Source organism: Phaethon aethereus (genome assembly GCF_964289735.1).
Source record: "Phaethon aethereus genome assembly, chromosome: 4".
NCBI lineage: Eukaryota > Metazoa > Chordata > Aves > Phaethontiformes > Phaethontidae > Phaethon > Phaethon aethereus.
The window spans coordinates 6,426,078-6,440,313 of record NC_138578.1 but is presented as its reverse complement, the minus strand read 5'-3'; the positions used below and the strand labels follow the sequence as shown (position 1 = coordinate 6,440,313).

Here is a 14,236-nt window from a genome sequence, read left to right as displayed (position 1 = left end):
GGAAAGGCTGCCATTAAATATTCCATGAGAGCCCATCCTCAGTTCATTTGATCGTATGGCTGTCCCCTGCTCTGACCAAATGGAAGCTATCTCTGATCTGGAACCTATTAGTAGGACAAAAAAGGACAGTATTAGAACCAATATGCTCGTTTGGGGGAATACCTCTCCTCATTAAGATTTGCATGGCATCTTCTGGTAGACCTAGCTTGTTTCTGGACTATTCACAAAAGAGGCAGATGATCAGTGTACCCTTGCATGTGGGTATGTCTAGTTAGGTGTTTTTCTTTGTAGTGGAGTTAAGATATGCAGAAGAATACTTGTATTTTGATCAAAAGACTAGGAGAACTGTCAAGGAGATGCTAAGAAGGAATTCTGTACAAATCACTGTGCTCTTCAGAACTATCACTCAAGCGGTGAGTGTTCTAAAACAGGGCGTTTTTAAAATAAACATGAATTTTGCGCTCGTGAAAGGTGCCAGATTGACAGCCCTAGGGACTGAACCCTTCTATTTATCCACAGAACAGGTACAGCACAGACAGCAGCACTGCGAGCTTCCCCACAGTGTCTCGTCAATATGTCTCAACCCTGTTCTGGAGGAACCACCTATTGAGGTGAGAAGGTAGTTCAGTCTCTTCATGTCCTGTCAATCCTTGGCCTGGCTGCTGAGACTGCCAAGCAGGTTGTCAGCTAACACAAACTGTGATGTAAACCTGCAGAAGCTGGACTGAAACATTCAGCAGGTTTTATGTAATGTGTGATATATTCCACACATTTGATGGTGCTCCTGTTGCCTTTTCACTTTAAGTGACATAGGCTGAGGTCAAGGAATTGACTTTGAATCCAAAGCCTCTGTATACCGTTGCAAGTACTCTAATGTTTTGGTACTGTTGTGTATGTAAGAGGACATTTCTGTTAAAATCCATCTAGGTTCAAGGCCCTCAGTCTACATCCAAATAATTATGCTGACTCCCCACAGTCCTTTTTTTTTCTCCGTAGTTTAAGGGATAGCTATAAATGTTGTATGGTATTATGAATAGCAGAAATAGATTATATAAATGTGTGCTATGCTAGTATTTACCCTTAGTCTACAAAATTAACTCATTTAACTTATTTCGTGCATATTATAAAACACTTACTGTCCATTCCGTTTTCCTCTTGGCACTGCAGCTTCTACTTAAAGTCCTTGTGAGCTCATACAATATTTATACACTCATGCTTTAAAACCTTGCTTTCCTTTGCAAAAATAGTAGGAAATTGGGTAGATAATAAATTGTACGGATTAATTTACTATGTACAGTGGGACAGCACTTCAGTAACACAAGGAAACAGGGAAAGTACTTTGAGACTTACAAAAGTAGAATGAAGCTGGATGTTTCCCAAGCACCAGAAGAGAAATCTGCTTCAGCAACTCTGCAGTTTGAGAGATTCATCCAAGCTTAGCGTTTTATTTTATTTATGGCTTTGAGGCTGTTTCATCTATGATGAATTTTTCTACAGCAAACAAAAATCTTCATACTGATGCTTCTGTAGATTTGTTTGTTTGTTTTCTTTTTTTCTTTTAATACAAGAAGGTGAAACAAGGATATGTAAGACTAGTCTCATGATTTGAGAAATTTTCTGTGCCAGATTTTAGATGCTATCTTGAGATAATCAGATCAGTTTTACCTTCAAACTTAATTGAGAAAAAGGGGTTTGTATACCTATGTTTAATTTTAAAGTGTTTATTCACTTTAGGAAGTACTTAAAGCCAGTGTTAGTACTGATGAAGCAATGCAACTGAGTTTGTACATTTTTTTTTTTCCTGGTTATTCCGTATTTTTGTTTCTGTTTACATGCACACCTCATGTAACACTTCTGAGGACTGGGAAGGTACATTTATTTGGTAGCTGCTATGCTGACTTTCAGGATTCTGGATAATGGCAGAATGACTGTTTTAATTCTTCATCCCCTGATGTTTCAAATTGCTGTGATATCCCCTCCTGAATCCAGTCTAGAAAATTAGCTATAATTACTGTAATGACAGCTAATTGATTTCCCTGAGCCTTTTCTCTGACATGTTGTCTTTCATCTGCAGACCCATTCTGAAGAGAGACCGTTCCAATGTGAGGAATGCAAAGCTTTGTTCCGAACCCCATTCTCTCTACAAAGACATCTGTTAATCCATAACAGTAAGTGCTAAGTCAGAGAGGAAAAAGAACTTCCTCAGTTCTCACATTTGACTGAGAAAAACAGACATACGGCACCTTGCTCCTATATGCAACTTGCTATATTAAATTAGTATTAAGATTCAACCCTAGCCCCAGGGAATTAGAAAATTCAGAGCCAAATTTAAGTCTTTAAATGCACTTAAATGCAAATCCAAATATGCTGTAGAAAATCTAGTAATGATTTGAGGTCTGATTACAAGATATTTATTTTTGCATTAAGCGTGCTAGTGTTACCTCCATTTTAAGAAAGGAGAAATGGAAGCAGGGATAACTTGGTGGTTTACTCAGCTTTTGGAGGTAATCTGGTTTAGAGCTTGAAAGTGAGATTCTCTCTCCTGTGCAAGCTGAGGCTAATGCTTCCTGTCTTGGCATAGAACTAGCAGCCCGGAGAAATGCTGTGGTCATTTTCCCCTCCCGAGTAACTTGTTGATATTCTGTACTGTTTTTTAACTGACTGCGTAAAGATTTATTTTCGGTGACATTTTCTCCATCTTTAGTATTTACAGAGCCCTAGACTACCATTCAACCCTGTGAATGTCAGCAATTTAGATTTTGGAAAATATTAATGAACTAAAATTCTTGTAGCTTAGAAGACAGTACTTTGATTTGGGGAATATTTACGTTGGTATAATTAAGAAAACCACAAATTTTTCTTTTTTTAATCCTATATAATAGTCTTTCTGTTAGATGAACTATTAGACTGGCATGTTCAGTTTGTTCTTTTACAATCTTTCAAAGCTTCTGCAATTTCATAAAACATTGAATTTTGCTAAATCTTTTTCCAACGTTAAATGTTAAAAATTATGGAGGGAAAGTTAAAAACCTGTTCAATAATGTGTGTTCTAATGAACCAAGCATTTGCAGAATATCCAAAAGGAGTAATACACAGCACGCAGAATTGTAGGCCTTGGTAAAGGTTGCTCTAAAAACATGTACTTTTACTTTTTTTTTTTTTTTTTTTTTTTTTTTTAAAAAGAGGATGGGAGCTTGGGGAATTTGAGATCTTTGAGTTAAGGTTGTGATTTGTGGCAGGTTTAGCTGTTTCTGAACCACCACTATTTAAGCAAATATTAAATATATCAGACTGTGAACTGCAGTGGCACAGACATTGCCTAGTCAGTCTTCCTTGGTGCAAAAGGAGACATGTCTTGCTGAAGGACAGAAAGGTGTTTGAAGGTGGTAACTTCTGCCATCTTAGCTAAAACAGTCTCCAAAATGAGTCAAAGCCTTAAACCGATAATATTTGGTGGTTTTATTAATCCCAGGGAAAATTTTGAAACCTTTTTTTTTCCTAGTTTGGAAGAAAACTCCCCAACAAATGACCAACTTAACAAGGAGGCCTTAATACAGCAGAATATAAGCAAAGCTTTTATAGTCATACTGCATCTCTCTCGTCTGTAGAGTCCTATAAAAGAAGTGCTGACAGACCAATAACAAAGTGAAAGTCATCACTACGATGAACTGAAGAATAAACAGTTTTCAGTTCAAGGCTGTGATTAAAACAAGGGGCTCTGCTGTTGTCTGTGAGGAGCTTGTGTTCCCAGAGAAGAAATGTAGATCTCTTCCCCTCATGACCTAACTCTGAGACTGACAAGTTGTGCTGCCATGATAATGAGTTTCTCATATTTGAGATAACTCAGAATTACAGGCATTGTCCTGCTATGGCTGGATGATAGTCCCTCTCATAGCACTGAAATATACCTGTTCTATAACGAAAGGAGAAAAAACAGAGTCTCTAGATGTTTTTAGCTGGCTTTACTGTTCTGTGCTGTAGGAAATAAAAAAATTGTTTGTGAAGCTTGAAACTTCTAGGAAAAATTTAAGTTCAGCTTTCTTCATATATTTTTTTAAAACTCTGTATCCTCTTGTTGTTTTAACCCCTTGGCACGCTGCAGAATGATGTAGAATGACTTAAATTTTATTTTACAAACTTGAAAAAATTATATTTCATAAACTCATTTTTTCAGGTATTCCTTTTGTTGAAATTGGAAAAGGTGTCATGGATATATCTTTCAAAATTCAAGATCAAATATGTCTAACAAATAATTTAAAAAATCCAAACTCTTTTTTTTTTTTCTCCTAGGTTCTAGCTGTGTAAATGAAATTAAGTTTACACACATTTCTGAGAGTCAAACAAGCTTTTTCTCTTAGGTATGCTGCTGATAATACTTTTAGTAACTGTGCTCTTATTATGTCATTGGCAATGCTGGGGCTGACCCTTTAAGCCCAGCTGTAGCATTTAGGAAGGATGTATGATACATAAGTGTATTAGCCCAGTATGAGCTACCATACTAGCTCGTGAGGCCCTAAGAGACCTGGCTAACAAGAACGAGTAACCCTGAGCATTTTCACATGGATCATTCAGTTGTCTAGGATTGTGGAGACATGCATGAGCAGGATTGCATTTGTTGAGAAAGGCATAATACTTTTTATACATTTGCTTTCCAGAGTAAAAATCTACATGCGGAATGTTTGTTAGTAGGAGAGAAGTATTAATTAGCTCCTTCTACAGGGCTCAGCAGAAGTGGGCACTGAAGATTGCTCATTTCAAGTACAGCATAAGTAGTGCTAATACACTCTCCTTATGAAAAAACAAGACAATGAGTATCAGTGGTGTAGATAAAGCCAATCCCAGGAAAGACACTCACACTAAGTTTTGTATTTCTGGAGGAAGGCATGGCAGGATATATGATGTCCGTGCTCTGTTTCCATCTTTGGAGGCATTTATGGATATTGATATCGTAGTTTCATGTCAAGTACTCCGAAAAAGTTCCCCTCCTTCAGTGGTTTCAAGAGCTGAAGTCAATCATATACTTTCTTATTTACTTCCATTCTCTAGAGTGCCTAGGCCTGAAGAGAATCTATGTATATCTTTTGCTATTTTATTTTGCAAGAAACCTCAATCTGGCGCAGTGCAAACCTTTTGACTGAAAATACATAATGGAAATTCTTTCTTCAGTTCTCATACATTAATATTAGAAATTTATTTGCTAAGTTTAATATTACTTTTATCAGCCAAAGGCACTGAAAAGAGTTTGGTTTTTAGCAGTGCTTCAGTTCATAAGCACAGACACATTCTTACATTCACTGTATGAAATCTGTTCTTTATCATAGCAGTGAGGTTTCATGAAATAGCTCTGTGTTTTCCTGTAGTCGTCTACAAGAGGATTTCCAGAGCTGCTCAGGGAGTTTTAGTACTTGCATCTTGTTGCAAGTGATTTAGACTTCCGCTTTATGTCGTTGAGGAGCCTCTGAAACTCCATAGTTGTGTATTAATGGTATTTTTTTAATACATTTTCATGTATCTTTGTCTATGGCTTAAAAAAAAAGACAAGATATAAAGACTGTTCAGTGAGCCAACTGTGAGTGGAGACAGTGTTCTGATGGCTCTTCTGTAATAAGATATAGGTTTTCTGCTAAATAAGAAAGCTGAAGAGAAACATTATTTGTCTTCATCCAGGATAACATTTGAAAAAAAAATACCCAATTCTAGTCTTCCCGTTACTTTGCATGTTGAAAAATTTTGCTAAACTGAAGCCGGGACTTGGCTAAATACATACTTGGCATTGCAACTATACATAGGTGAAGAGTATTATAATGTGTACACACAGAGGAGATACTTTTGAACAGTATGTTAGTTCTGAAATTCCCTGACTTTGGAGTTTTTTTATTTTGAAAATTGGTGGATCTTTTGCTACTGTATTATTTTTTGTTGTTGTTTTTTGAAAGTCATCTTCTCAAATCATAATAGAAGTGCAATACTGAAAATGATAGGAGTGATTGGAAACAAAACTTTAGGATAGAAGGGACAAATCTCCTGAAACTCAACAAATGTCGAATTGGGTCTTAAACCATAATGATATCATGTAAATTTATGGACATCATACATCTTACTTCAGAAGATATGGTAGTTAGTTCAAGTTATGTCTGGTATGGCTTCATTTTTTTCAGTTTATTTTCAGACTTGGAGATAAGTTATTAGGAGATTAAAAGAAACAAATGACTACCTAAATAAAAAAATAAAATCCATGAAGCCTAGAAGTTTTTATAAGAAGTAACTTTTAAAAGAAACTACTTGAATGTTTTTCCTTTGAAGCAGTAGAAAATTGCATGTTACTTCAGTAAAAATAGTAATGACTTCACTTTGTTAGCAGAGTGGTTTCACGTTCCCAAGATGAGGACTGAAGTGTTTCACTGAACAGTTAGAAGCAGTATCAGTGTTAAAGCTCCCCATAGCAGTATATTAAATTGTATCCCTGTTGACCTTGAAAATTTTTCTGAATAGCTACACTGAAAGTATTTTAGGATGAGACAACTTACACCCTAATACCTTTTAGCATATTCTTCTTGTGTCATTTAAGACAAAACGACTTTTGTTTCCAAACCAACAGAGAAAGAGAGATTTGGGGGAGGTGAGGGGGGAGTAATGGTTGAATTATGTGGGAGAAAAGCAGGTTTTCTAGGCTTTGGAATGTCTGTGGGTACTTGAGTCACCACTGTATTGATAAGCTTCACTTACATGTATTACATGTATAATATATAATGAAGAAAAAAGATTTTTTGGGGCTTCAACATGTAGAATCAAATGGGCTTTAATATGCAGCATACTGAAATCAATTTCCATTCATATTGGCCTTTGCACTGGGACCAAGGCAGCTACGATTTTATCCTTTAATGAACTATAGCAAGGAAATAAGTATATCTCTACACATGCATCATTAGTACTGGAAAAAGCTTGGGCTTACACGAGTCTGTATCTTACTTATATGGATCAGGAGGCTGCAGATCAGACCTCTGTCCTGAAAAGTAAGAAGTGGAGGATACTCCTTACGTTATGGTGATCTTTCTTTGTGATGTAACTGCTTGGAAAGCTTTGTGGGATATGGACACCTGATTTCCAGTGTGGACTGTGGATTTCTGAATGAAGGCCATGTTGCAGATGTTTAACTTGTAATTTTAATCAAGAAGTTAAAAAATGGAAGAGAATATTTTTTTATGCATTCACAGTAGTGGTAAAGAGAAGGTTCATTGTAATGATTTCTCTGAAGATTCACATTTTTATTTTTTGTCTTTTTCCTCTCAAAAGATGTGTGCAGATTTTCAGAATGCAATGTCTCTTCCCCTGTCTTAGGTAATTCATTGACTTTTAAAACTATTAGCAATATTAACCTGGCCTCTGCCATAACCTTCAATGACATCACCACAGTTTAAATAGTAATACTGCTATAACACTTACAAATTATTTCATCTTTGTCATCTGAGTTTGCCCCTATTGATGTGAATCAGATAGGTTACTCAAAGCAACTATGTCTTGTTTTGAGAATCCTTTTAAATTCAGGAAGATGTCTCTTACGGTTTAAGTTTAAAAAGATGAAGCCTCTTTCATCTTTTTGCTTGTTACCATAAAAATAGTCTGTTACTGGAGGTGCTGATAAAACCTGTGCTCTGTTTCATGGGAAGCCATTTCCACTAGTTGCCATTTCACTTTTGGCTATACAGTTTAATCTCACATTTCTGGCTACATTGTTGTCATGACTACTTTCTTCACTTCCCAATGACATTTTACCTGATGTAATTTCCCTTTTCTTTCTGTTCTCAGGACCCAGCTTTTCATTTGTCTTTGCTGCTTTTATTCATTTTTCTGAAACAATAAGCATGAGTGTATTTCCACAAAAATCTGGTATCTTTAAACCTTGTTTTTCTCTTTGTAAGGTGAGAGGACCTTCAAGTGTGATCACTGTGATGCTACTTTCAAAAGAAAGGACACATTAAATGTTCATATTCAGGTTGTACACGATGGGCATAAGAAATACAAGTGTGATCTCTGTGACAAAGCTTTTGTGACACCCTCAGTCCTGAAGAGTCATAAAAAAGTGAGTAGAATCAGTTCTATCATATTAATTCCTTCTGTGTCCTTAAGGTTGTGAATAAACATAAAATCCCCAGATGCGTCTGCATTTCTGGCTTTTCATGTCTCTACCAATAACTTCGTTTAGGCTCTAGATAGCAGACTGTTGAATTCTCTAATGTAATGGATGACACTGCCTTCTTAATGTGTGTTTGATTTTTAACATGTTTACAGATTGTAAAAAGTAGTGGAACCAACTAGGAACAAAGTCTCTTTGGTTTCTTTTGTGGTCTCTTAAAGGTCTTGATCTTCCATTAAATGTATGTTAATGCATTTGCTGTCTGTCTGGAAGTCTGCCTTCAGTCTTTTAAATGCTGCTTGTCTCATATTTAATATGCATTAAGTTACTTGGTAATTATAGTTGCCGGAAAATGAAGTTTCCTGTGATTGAGTGACGTAACTGTGTAACCAGAATGTATTTCTCTCAGATACACTTAGTGGAAGGTTCTCATCTGTGCTTTAGAAGAGCTAGAATGGCATGGGGTTGCCTTGTTTGTAGACTTCTGTATGTGTACTATTAGCTGATTGAGATTCAAACAACCTGGTTCATCAGTTGTTGTTCAGCCTGTGAAATCAGTTGAGTTCTGCTGTAATAGAAAGAGAACTTTATATTATAGGATATTCTTCCTCTCTTTCATTACTTTTAGAATAAGGAGTATTAAAGCACACTTGTTTTTCAAGCCTGAATATATTTCCTTAAGGAACTCAAATGTAAAGGGTATACAAAATAAACTTGTGATTTGTTTCTGATTATGTTCTTGGGGAGCAAGACTTTAGGAAGACATAGTATCTTTCATTAGACAAAGTGATTTGTTTGGAAAAAATAGACTGCTTTTCAGACACACAATCCTTTTCATCCTTGTCAACTTGTTTTAATAACTTGAGTAACAGGCCTAGCCTATACTACTGATACATTGATTTCAAATTAACTTTTTGTGGAGGATCTTGCCAAGATGAATCGTAAGATCCAAAAATCAAAAATATTACCTGGAATCATTGATGAGCTCTGCATAAATTTTTAAACTTTTCCTCAGATTCCTTTCTAAAAAATTCAGTATGACTTACTATTTCATGTTAAAATGGCCATATACATATATGTATTTGTGTTTTAATGGAAAGAAGCTACCATTTATTGTTTATCCATATTCTTTCTTTGATCTTTTTTTCTCGATTGTCGTTGCTATTGCTTTGTGCTGCTGTCAGACTAGGACTAGCTGTACGTTTGTGAGCCTTGTAGTCGTAATGTCCCAGAAATCCTTTTTTTTTTTTTTTTTTTCCTTTGGTTGTTCGGAATGAATTGATAGCTGTCTGTCTAGCATCCCACAATGTTGCTGTTAGAGATACAAGTGATTTCTAAAGAACTCTGTCCGAATCAAGAGGGATTTAACATTCACATCCCTAATGTCAGGGAATGAAAACTATGCAAGTCCATCCAGTATTGAAATAATATCTCATTTACTCTTCCTTCAGCTGCATCATTATATGTACTATGTGAGATAAGGTGTTTATGATGTAATGAAGAATTTTATGTCACTTCAGTATCTTTCATAAAAATAAGAATTAATTTCCCTATCTGAAGAGAGTCATATGCAAAGCTTGAAACTCAAATCCTTGAATCATAGAATAGTCAGCTGTACATATAATTTAATGTGTTATCTTTCCTATTCCATTTAAATTAAAACTTACAAATGAAGTAATCCAAAATTCTCCACTAAAAGAGCAGTCACAATTATAAGGAAAAAATATTCAATAGGCTGATAAATCTTCAGTTCAGATTTGGGCACTGAATGTACAATGTAAGAAATGATGAGAACCCATGTATGTAACTTACTTCAAGGTGGTCTTGCTGTTGACCACACAGGTTGGATGGAAGAGTTTGTGATTTATTCTGCTCCCCCCCCCCCGCCCCTAATTTGAAATAATTCTTATATCAGCAAGGCGCTGTAGCCTTAAAGGCTTGATTTCCAAAGACAAGCTCAGTGTATGGTTTAGTGCTAGTGACAATTACAATATACTTCTTGTGATCAATTCTCTAAATGCAATCTTATTCTCTAGCATTTGTTACAAACTAGATAGGATCCAGTATGCCATTTGTGTTGACTGACGTCACTGAGAACTTGCACTTTTGAAGGATTGTTGTCTCTCGTACTTCAGATGACCTGGTGGCTGTGTCAGTTCAAGTTCGCAACAGGAAAAGTTATACTAGGTTAGGCAAACTATTTTTGTTATATTTCATAATGTAATAAAATTCTGTGAAATTATAAACTTTTAAAAATAGACCCATTTATGAAGATTAATTTTATTAGGTAACCAAATTATTGTTTGCTGGTTTAGAAACCACTATCACAGATACCAAACTGAAAAATAGGTGTCTTATTCTTGCAATAATGAAAATACACAGAGGTGAATTGGGCATTTTTAATAGTAACTGTTTAGGAAATAATAAACTTAGGAACTGAAAAGCCAGTTTATTTTGGCATTAATAAGAGGGTTTTTTAGAAATTTTAGAAGAAAATAGAAAGAACACCTGTAGCTAATTCCTTAGAATCTCTGCCTGATGTGATGCTATCAGATATATAATGGAGATAAGTGGTCAATGTCAACACAGTTAAAATATCCCATATTTCACTTCTTTTAAAGCTATGCTGAAGCTTTTGTTCTTGTCTTTCCCCACCCCATATAGACTCACACAGGAGAAAAAGAGAAGATTTGCCCATATTGTGGACAGAAGTTTGCAAGCAATGGAACACTGAGAGTTCATATTCGAAGCCACACAGGTACAGTGTTGTTTGTTGTAATGAATGTTGTATATTCTAAATATATAACAAGGTATCTGTAAGTGTGTCCACAATTTATGTATCTACAAACAGAAATGCAAATTTACAGGTAGGCCTAACACAGCATCTTTTTCAGACACTTTAACTGCTTAATGTGTAAAACCATATTCTGTTCTCAACTGTAATTATGTATGAATATGTGTGTGTGTATATATATATATGAACATTTACATCTATATACAATGTGAATTCATTAATCTCTGTGGCTGCTAAGATGTTTTGAAAGTCACATTTCATGTTAATGTAACTTCTGACCTTATCACAACCTGCATGTTACCGAAGTTAGAATGTTCTACCTTAAGTATGCTTTAACTCAAAATATATTTTCTGTTGCAACATCTGACTTACTCTGCTAGTCTCCTAATATTCCTAGGTCCGAGTTATGCAACTTCTTGTATGTTGCCACTCAGTCTGCATTACTGTTTCCCTAGCATGATATATATGGTCTTCTGTAAACACACTGAAAATTAGTTGTGTTGTCATGTTGATAGTTTTATTTTGGGAGCTTATGCTTTCATTCAAATAAGTGGCTGGCAACTGGAAGGGCTTTCTTTGTGATATTTTGTTTCCAACATAAAATGGTATAGATTTGCCTTTGGCAGTCAAAGCATTGGTTAACAAGTAGCCTTCCTATGACATTTCATTCACTTTGCATAAGCAAATTTTGTTTACAGGGGGATGACAGAATTGGTGTGTTTAATCATTTGGCTTTCTATTATGTTTGGAAAAGTCTTAAATCAGTCTATCAAAAGCACCTCTTAGGATTACAGGTTTTACTAGTTTTTGATATATTGCGTTTTTTGGATTTGACTGCTATTGACACTAGCAAATTTTTATCCTGGTACTGCAGTCAGGATAAAAGGCTAAAACTGACTTTTATCTTCATCTCTTATTCTTTACTAAGTTCTATGTTTGGAACACTTATCCCTCATAGCAGCAGTATAAAAACATATACATATAAGACTTCATATATGCATTCTGCTCAGGTGGTTCGCATGTACTGTATAGTCATAGACAAAAAAGACATTGAAGGTCAAAGCTGGCAAGACCCAGAATTGCAATGCAGCAGTTCTGTCCATTCCTCCTCTTCATTCTTGGTTCTTTCTTTTACAACTCCACCTTACGAACTCCTTTCAAAGTCCTTCCTGCACAATCTCACCTGTTCTGTCTTTCTCTTCATTCTTCTGTCCTGTAAGCTGTAGGTTTCTCTTCTTTTCTTGTCTTCCTGAAGATGTAGAGAGAGAAAAAAAAAAAAAAAAAGCCCTAGCCCTCATGGAGTATGTGGTGTGAGGATTTAGAGAACCTTTGGGGACTGTGCCTTTTGGAAAGGAAGCAATTCAATAGTATTGTTAGTTAGTCACTCGGCACATCAGTCCAGGCTTCTGGGAATATGACTTCCTCGATGTCTAATCCGTGTCAACTTTTTTTTGCTGTTTTAATTATGGATATTTCTTTACTTTCACCTTGCCATCCTATGAGGAACTACATTACCCTTTAATTTTCTGATATTTTGGCATACTAGGCTTTCATGAAAATTAGGACTTTTGTAGGGTTTTTTTTTCCCAGTGCTTAAAGGAATATCAAAATGTTATTCTAATTCTTCATTAAAATCTCAGGATTCACATTGCAATGTTTTTTGCAGGCATGTCTGCTTTATTTCCTTTACTAGTGTGGTGCTTTTGTTGTTTCTTATTTCACCGGCCCTTTCCTTAAACCTTAGGTATGTTTTCTGTGTACTATCAATGTTATACGTCAGTTTGCACAGAGTAGAAAGGCCCTAGTTTTTCCAGTTTATAGTGCAGATAGCACTTGGGAAAATGTTTTATAGCTGAGTGAAAATGCTTTTCACACATGTGCTGCTACCAGTTACATTTAAAGTTTTAGCTATCTCAAGGAGGCTTTCCTAAATTAAGGAGTTAGGCTAAGGTGAGTTTCATGATACCACACACCAGAGACCTCTAACCTTGACTGTAGAGCCTTGCAAAATTTGTAGCCACTATTATATGAGAAACAGTAAACAGACATTTTGAACTTACTTGAAGTAGGACGACACTGAAGATTTCTGGTACATTTGTAAGTTAAATATGGTGGGAGAAACTACCTTGCCAGGAGATGATACAGGTTGGAATTATGGGAATACACAGTGTGAAAAGTACTTAAGAAGGAATAACACTGCAGAAGGAGGGAAACATTCAAGGCCTCTTTCTTTACTTTAAAACCTAGAAGCACTCGTTTTAAACAAGAGTTGCTAATTCAGGAAAAATGCTATGCTAAATTCATTTATTCACCTGTGATGAATAAGCTCTGGTCTTTTCCTTTTCCAGTCTAGCTGCTATTGTGATGTCAGTCATATTTTTGGTGGAAAATTTTGTGCTTCACATCCTTCACTGTGAGAATCAACTGAAATACATTTTCATGGTTGTTTTTGATGTCATTCTGTTATGATTCCTGACCATTTCTCAACTACCCTGATGAAATGTGGGTGGAAAAAAAAGAGAGGGGGAGCTGCTACTAAGTTGTGACTTCTGGTTTTAAAAAATAAGTCTGTAAGTTATATGGCAAAATGCCTTATGTGAGGTTTAGTGAGAAAATGCCATAGTTAGATTCATCTTGTACTTCTATAGAGATGTTTTTGACTTAGTGCTGTACCTGAAGACTTCACTCAAGTTGTTCACGATCATAATACATGCAGACTAATTAGAAGAGGAAATTGTCAAATGTTCAGTGGGCCTGAAGAAGCATAGCTTTCTGAGGAATAGCTTGCATCATTTCCAAAGAAAGGGTAGTTGGTGAAGGGAATCAGTGTCATCTGCAAATGGTACAAAAAAACCGTTGAGGACTCATTTGATGGCTTTTAGTAATAAAAGTCATTGCATTGTGAAAATCCATGACAACTTTTCAGGGATTTTCTGAGCAGTAAAAAATTTTCCGTTCATCAAACAGTGCAGCCACAAACTTATTTTATTCAGTGATGGATGTTTGGTTTCTAAATGTTGCAGTGTTTAATACTGATGCTCTTAGCATCTATTAAATTATGTGGTTTTGAATTAATCAATTCAAAACCGTGCCCTCTTTTTTTTTTTTTTTCCGTCAGACTTCAAAGTATCGCTTTTCATTCTGAGCTAGAAGTGAAACGACCAGCCACTGTCTGTTTTAAAGACATCATTCATCTTGAAATCAGATGATTTCAAGGCCAGCTGGGGCTAAGCTCTTGGTGCAACTAAGCAGTACACCATAAGTGTAAATATTGTGAAGACCTTCATGTCTTAGTGATTACAGCTGAT

At 35.7% G+C, this 14,236-nt stretch overlaps 1 protein-coding gene across 1 annotated transcript in view; it reads left to right on the top strand.

Annotated features, from left to right (window-relative positions):
• The window catches only part of PRDM5 (PR/SET domain 5), a gene marked incomplete at its 5' end in the record, with an annotated part of 86,181 nt that overhangs the window by 42,232 nt on the left and 29,713 nt on the right, over positions 1-14,236 (top strand). The window contains 3 exons of the mRNA XM_081999473.1: positions 2,075-2,168; positions 7,920-8,080; positions 10,799-10,892. Of these exons, the coding sequence (XP_081855599.1) occupies positions 2,075-2,168; positions 7,920-8,080; positions 10,799-10,892 (349 nt within the window). The remainder of the gene's footprint in view (positions 1-2,074; positions 2,169-7,919; positions 8,081-10,798; positions 10,893-14,236) is intronic.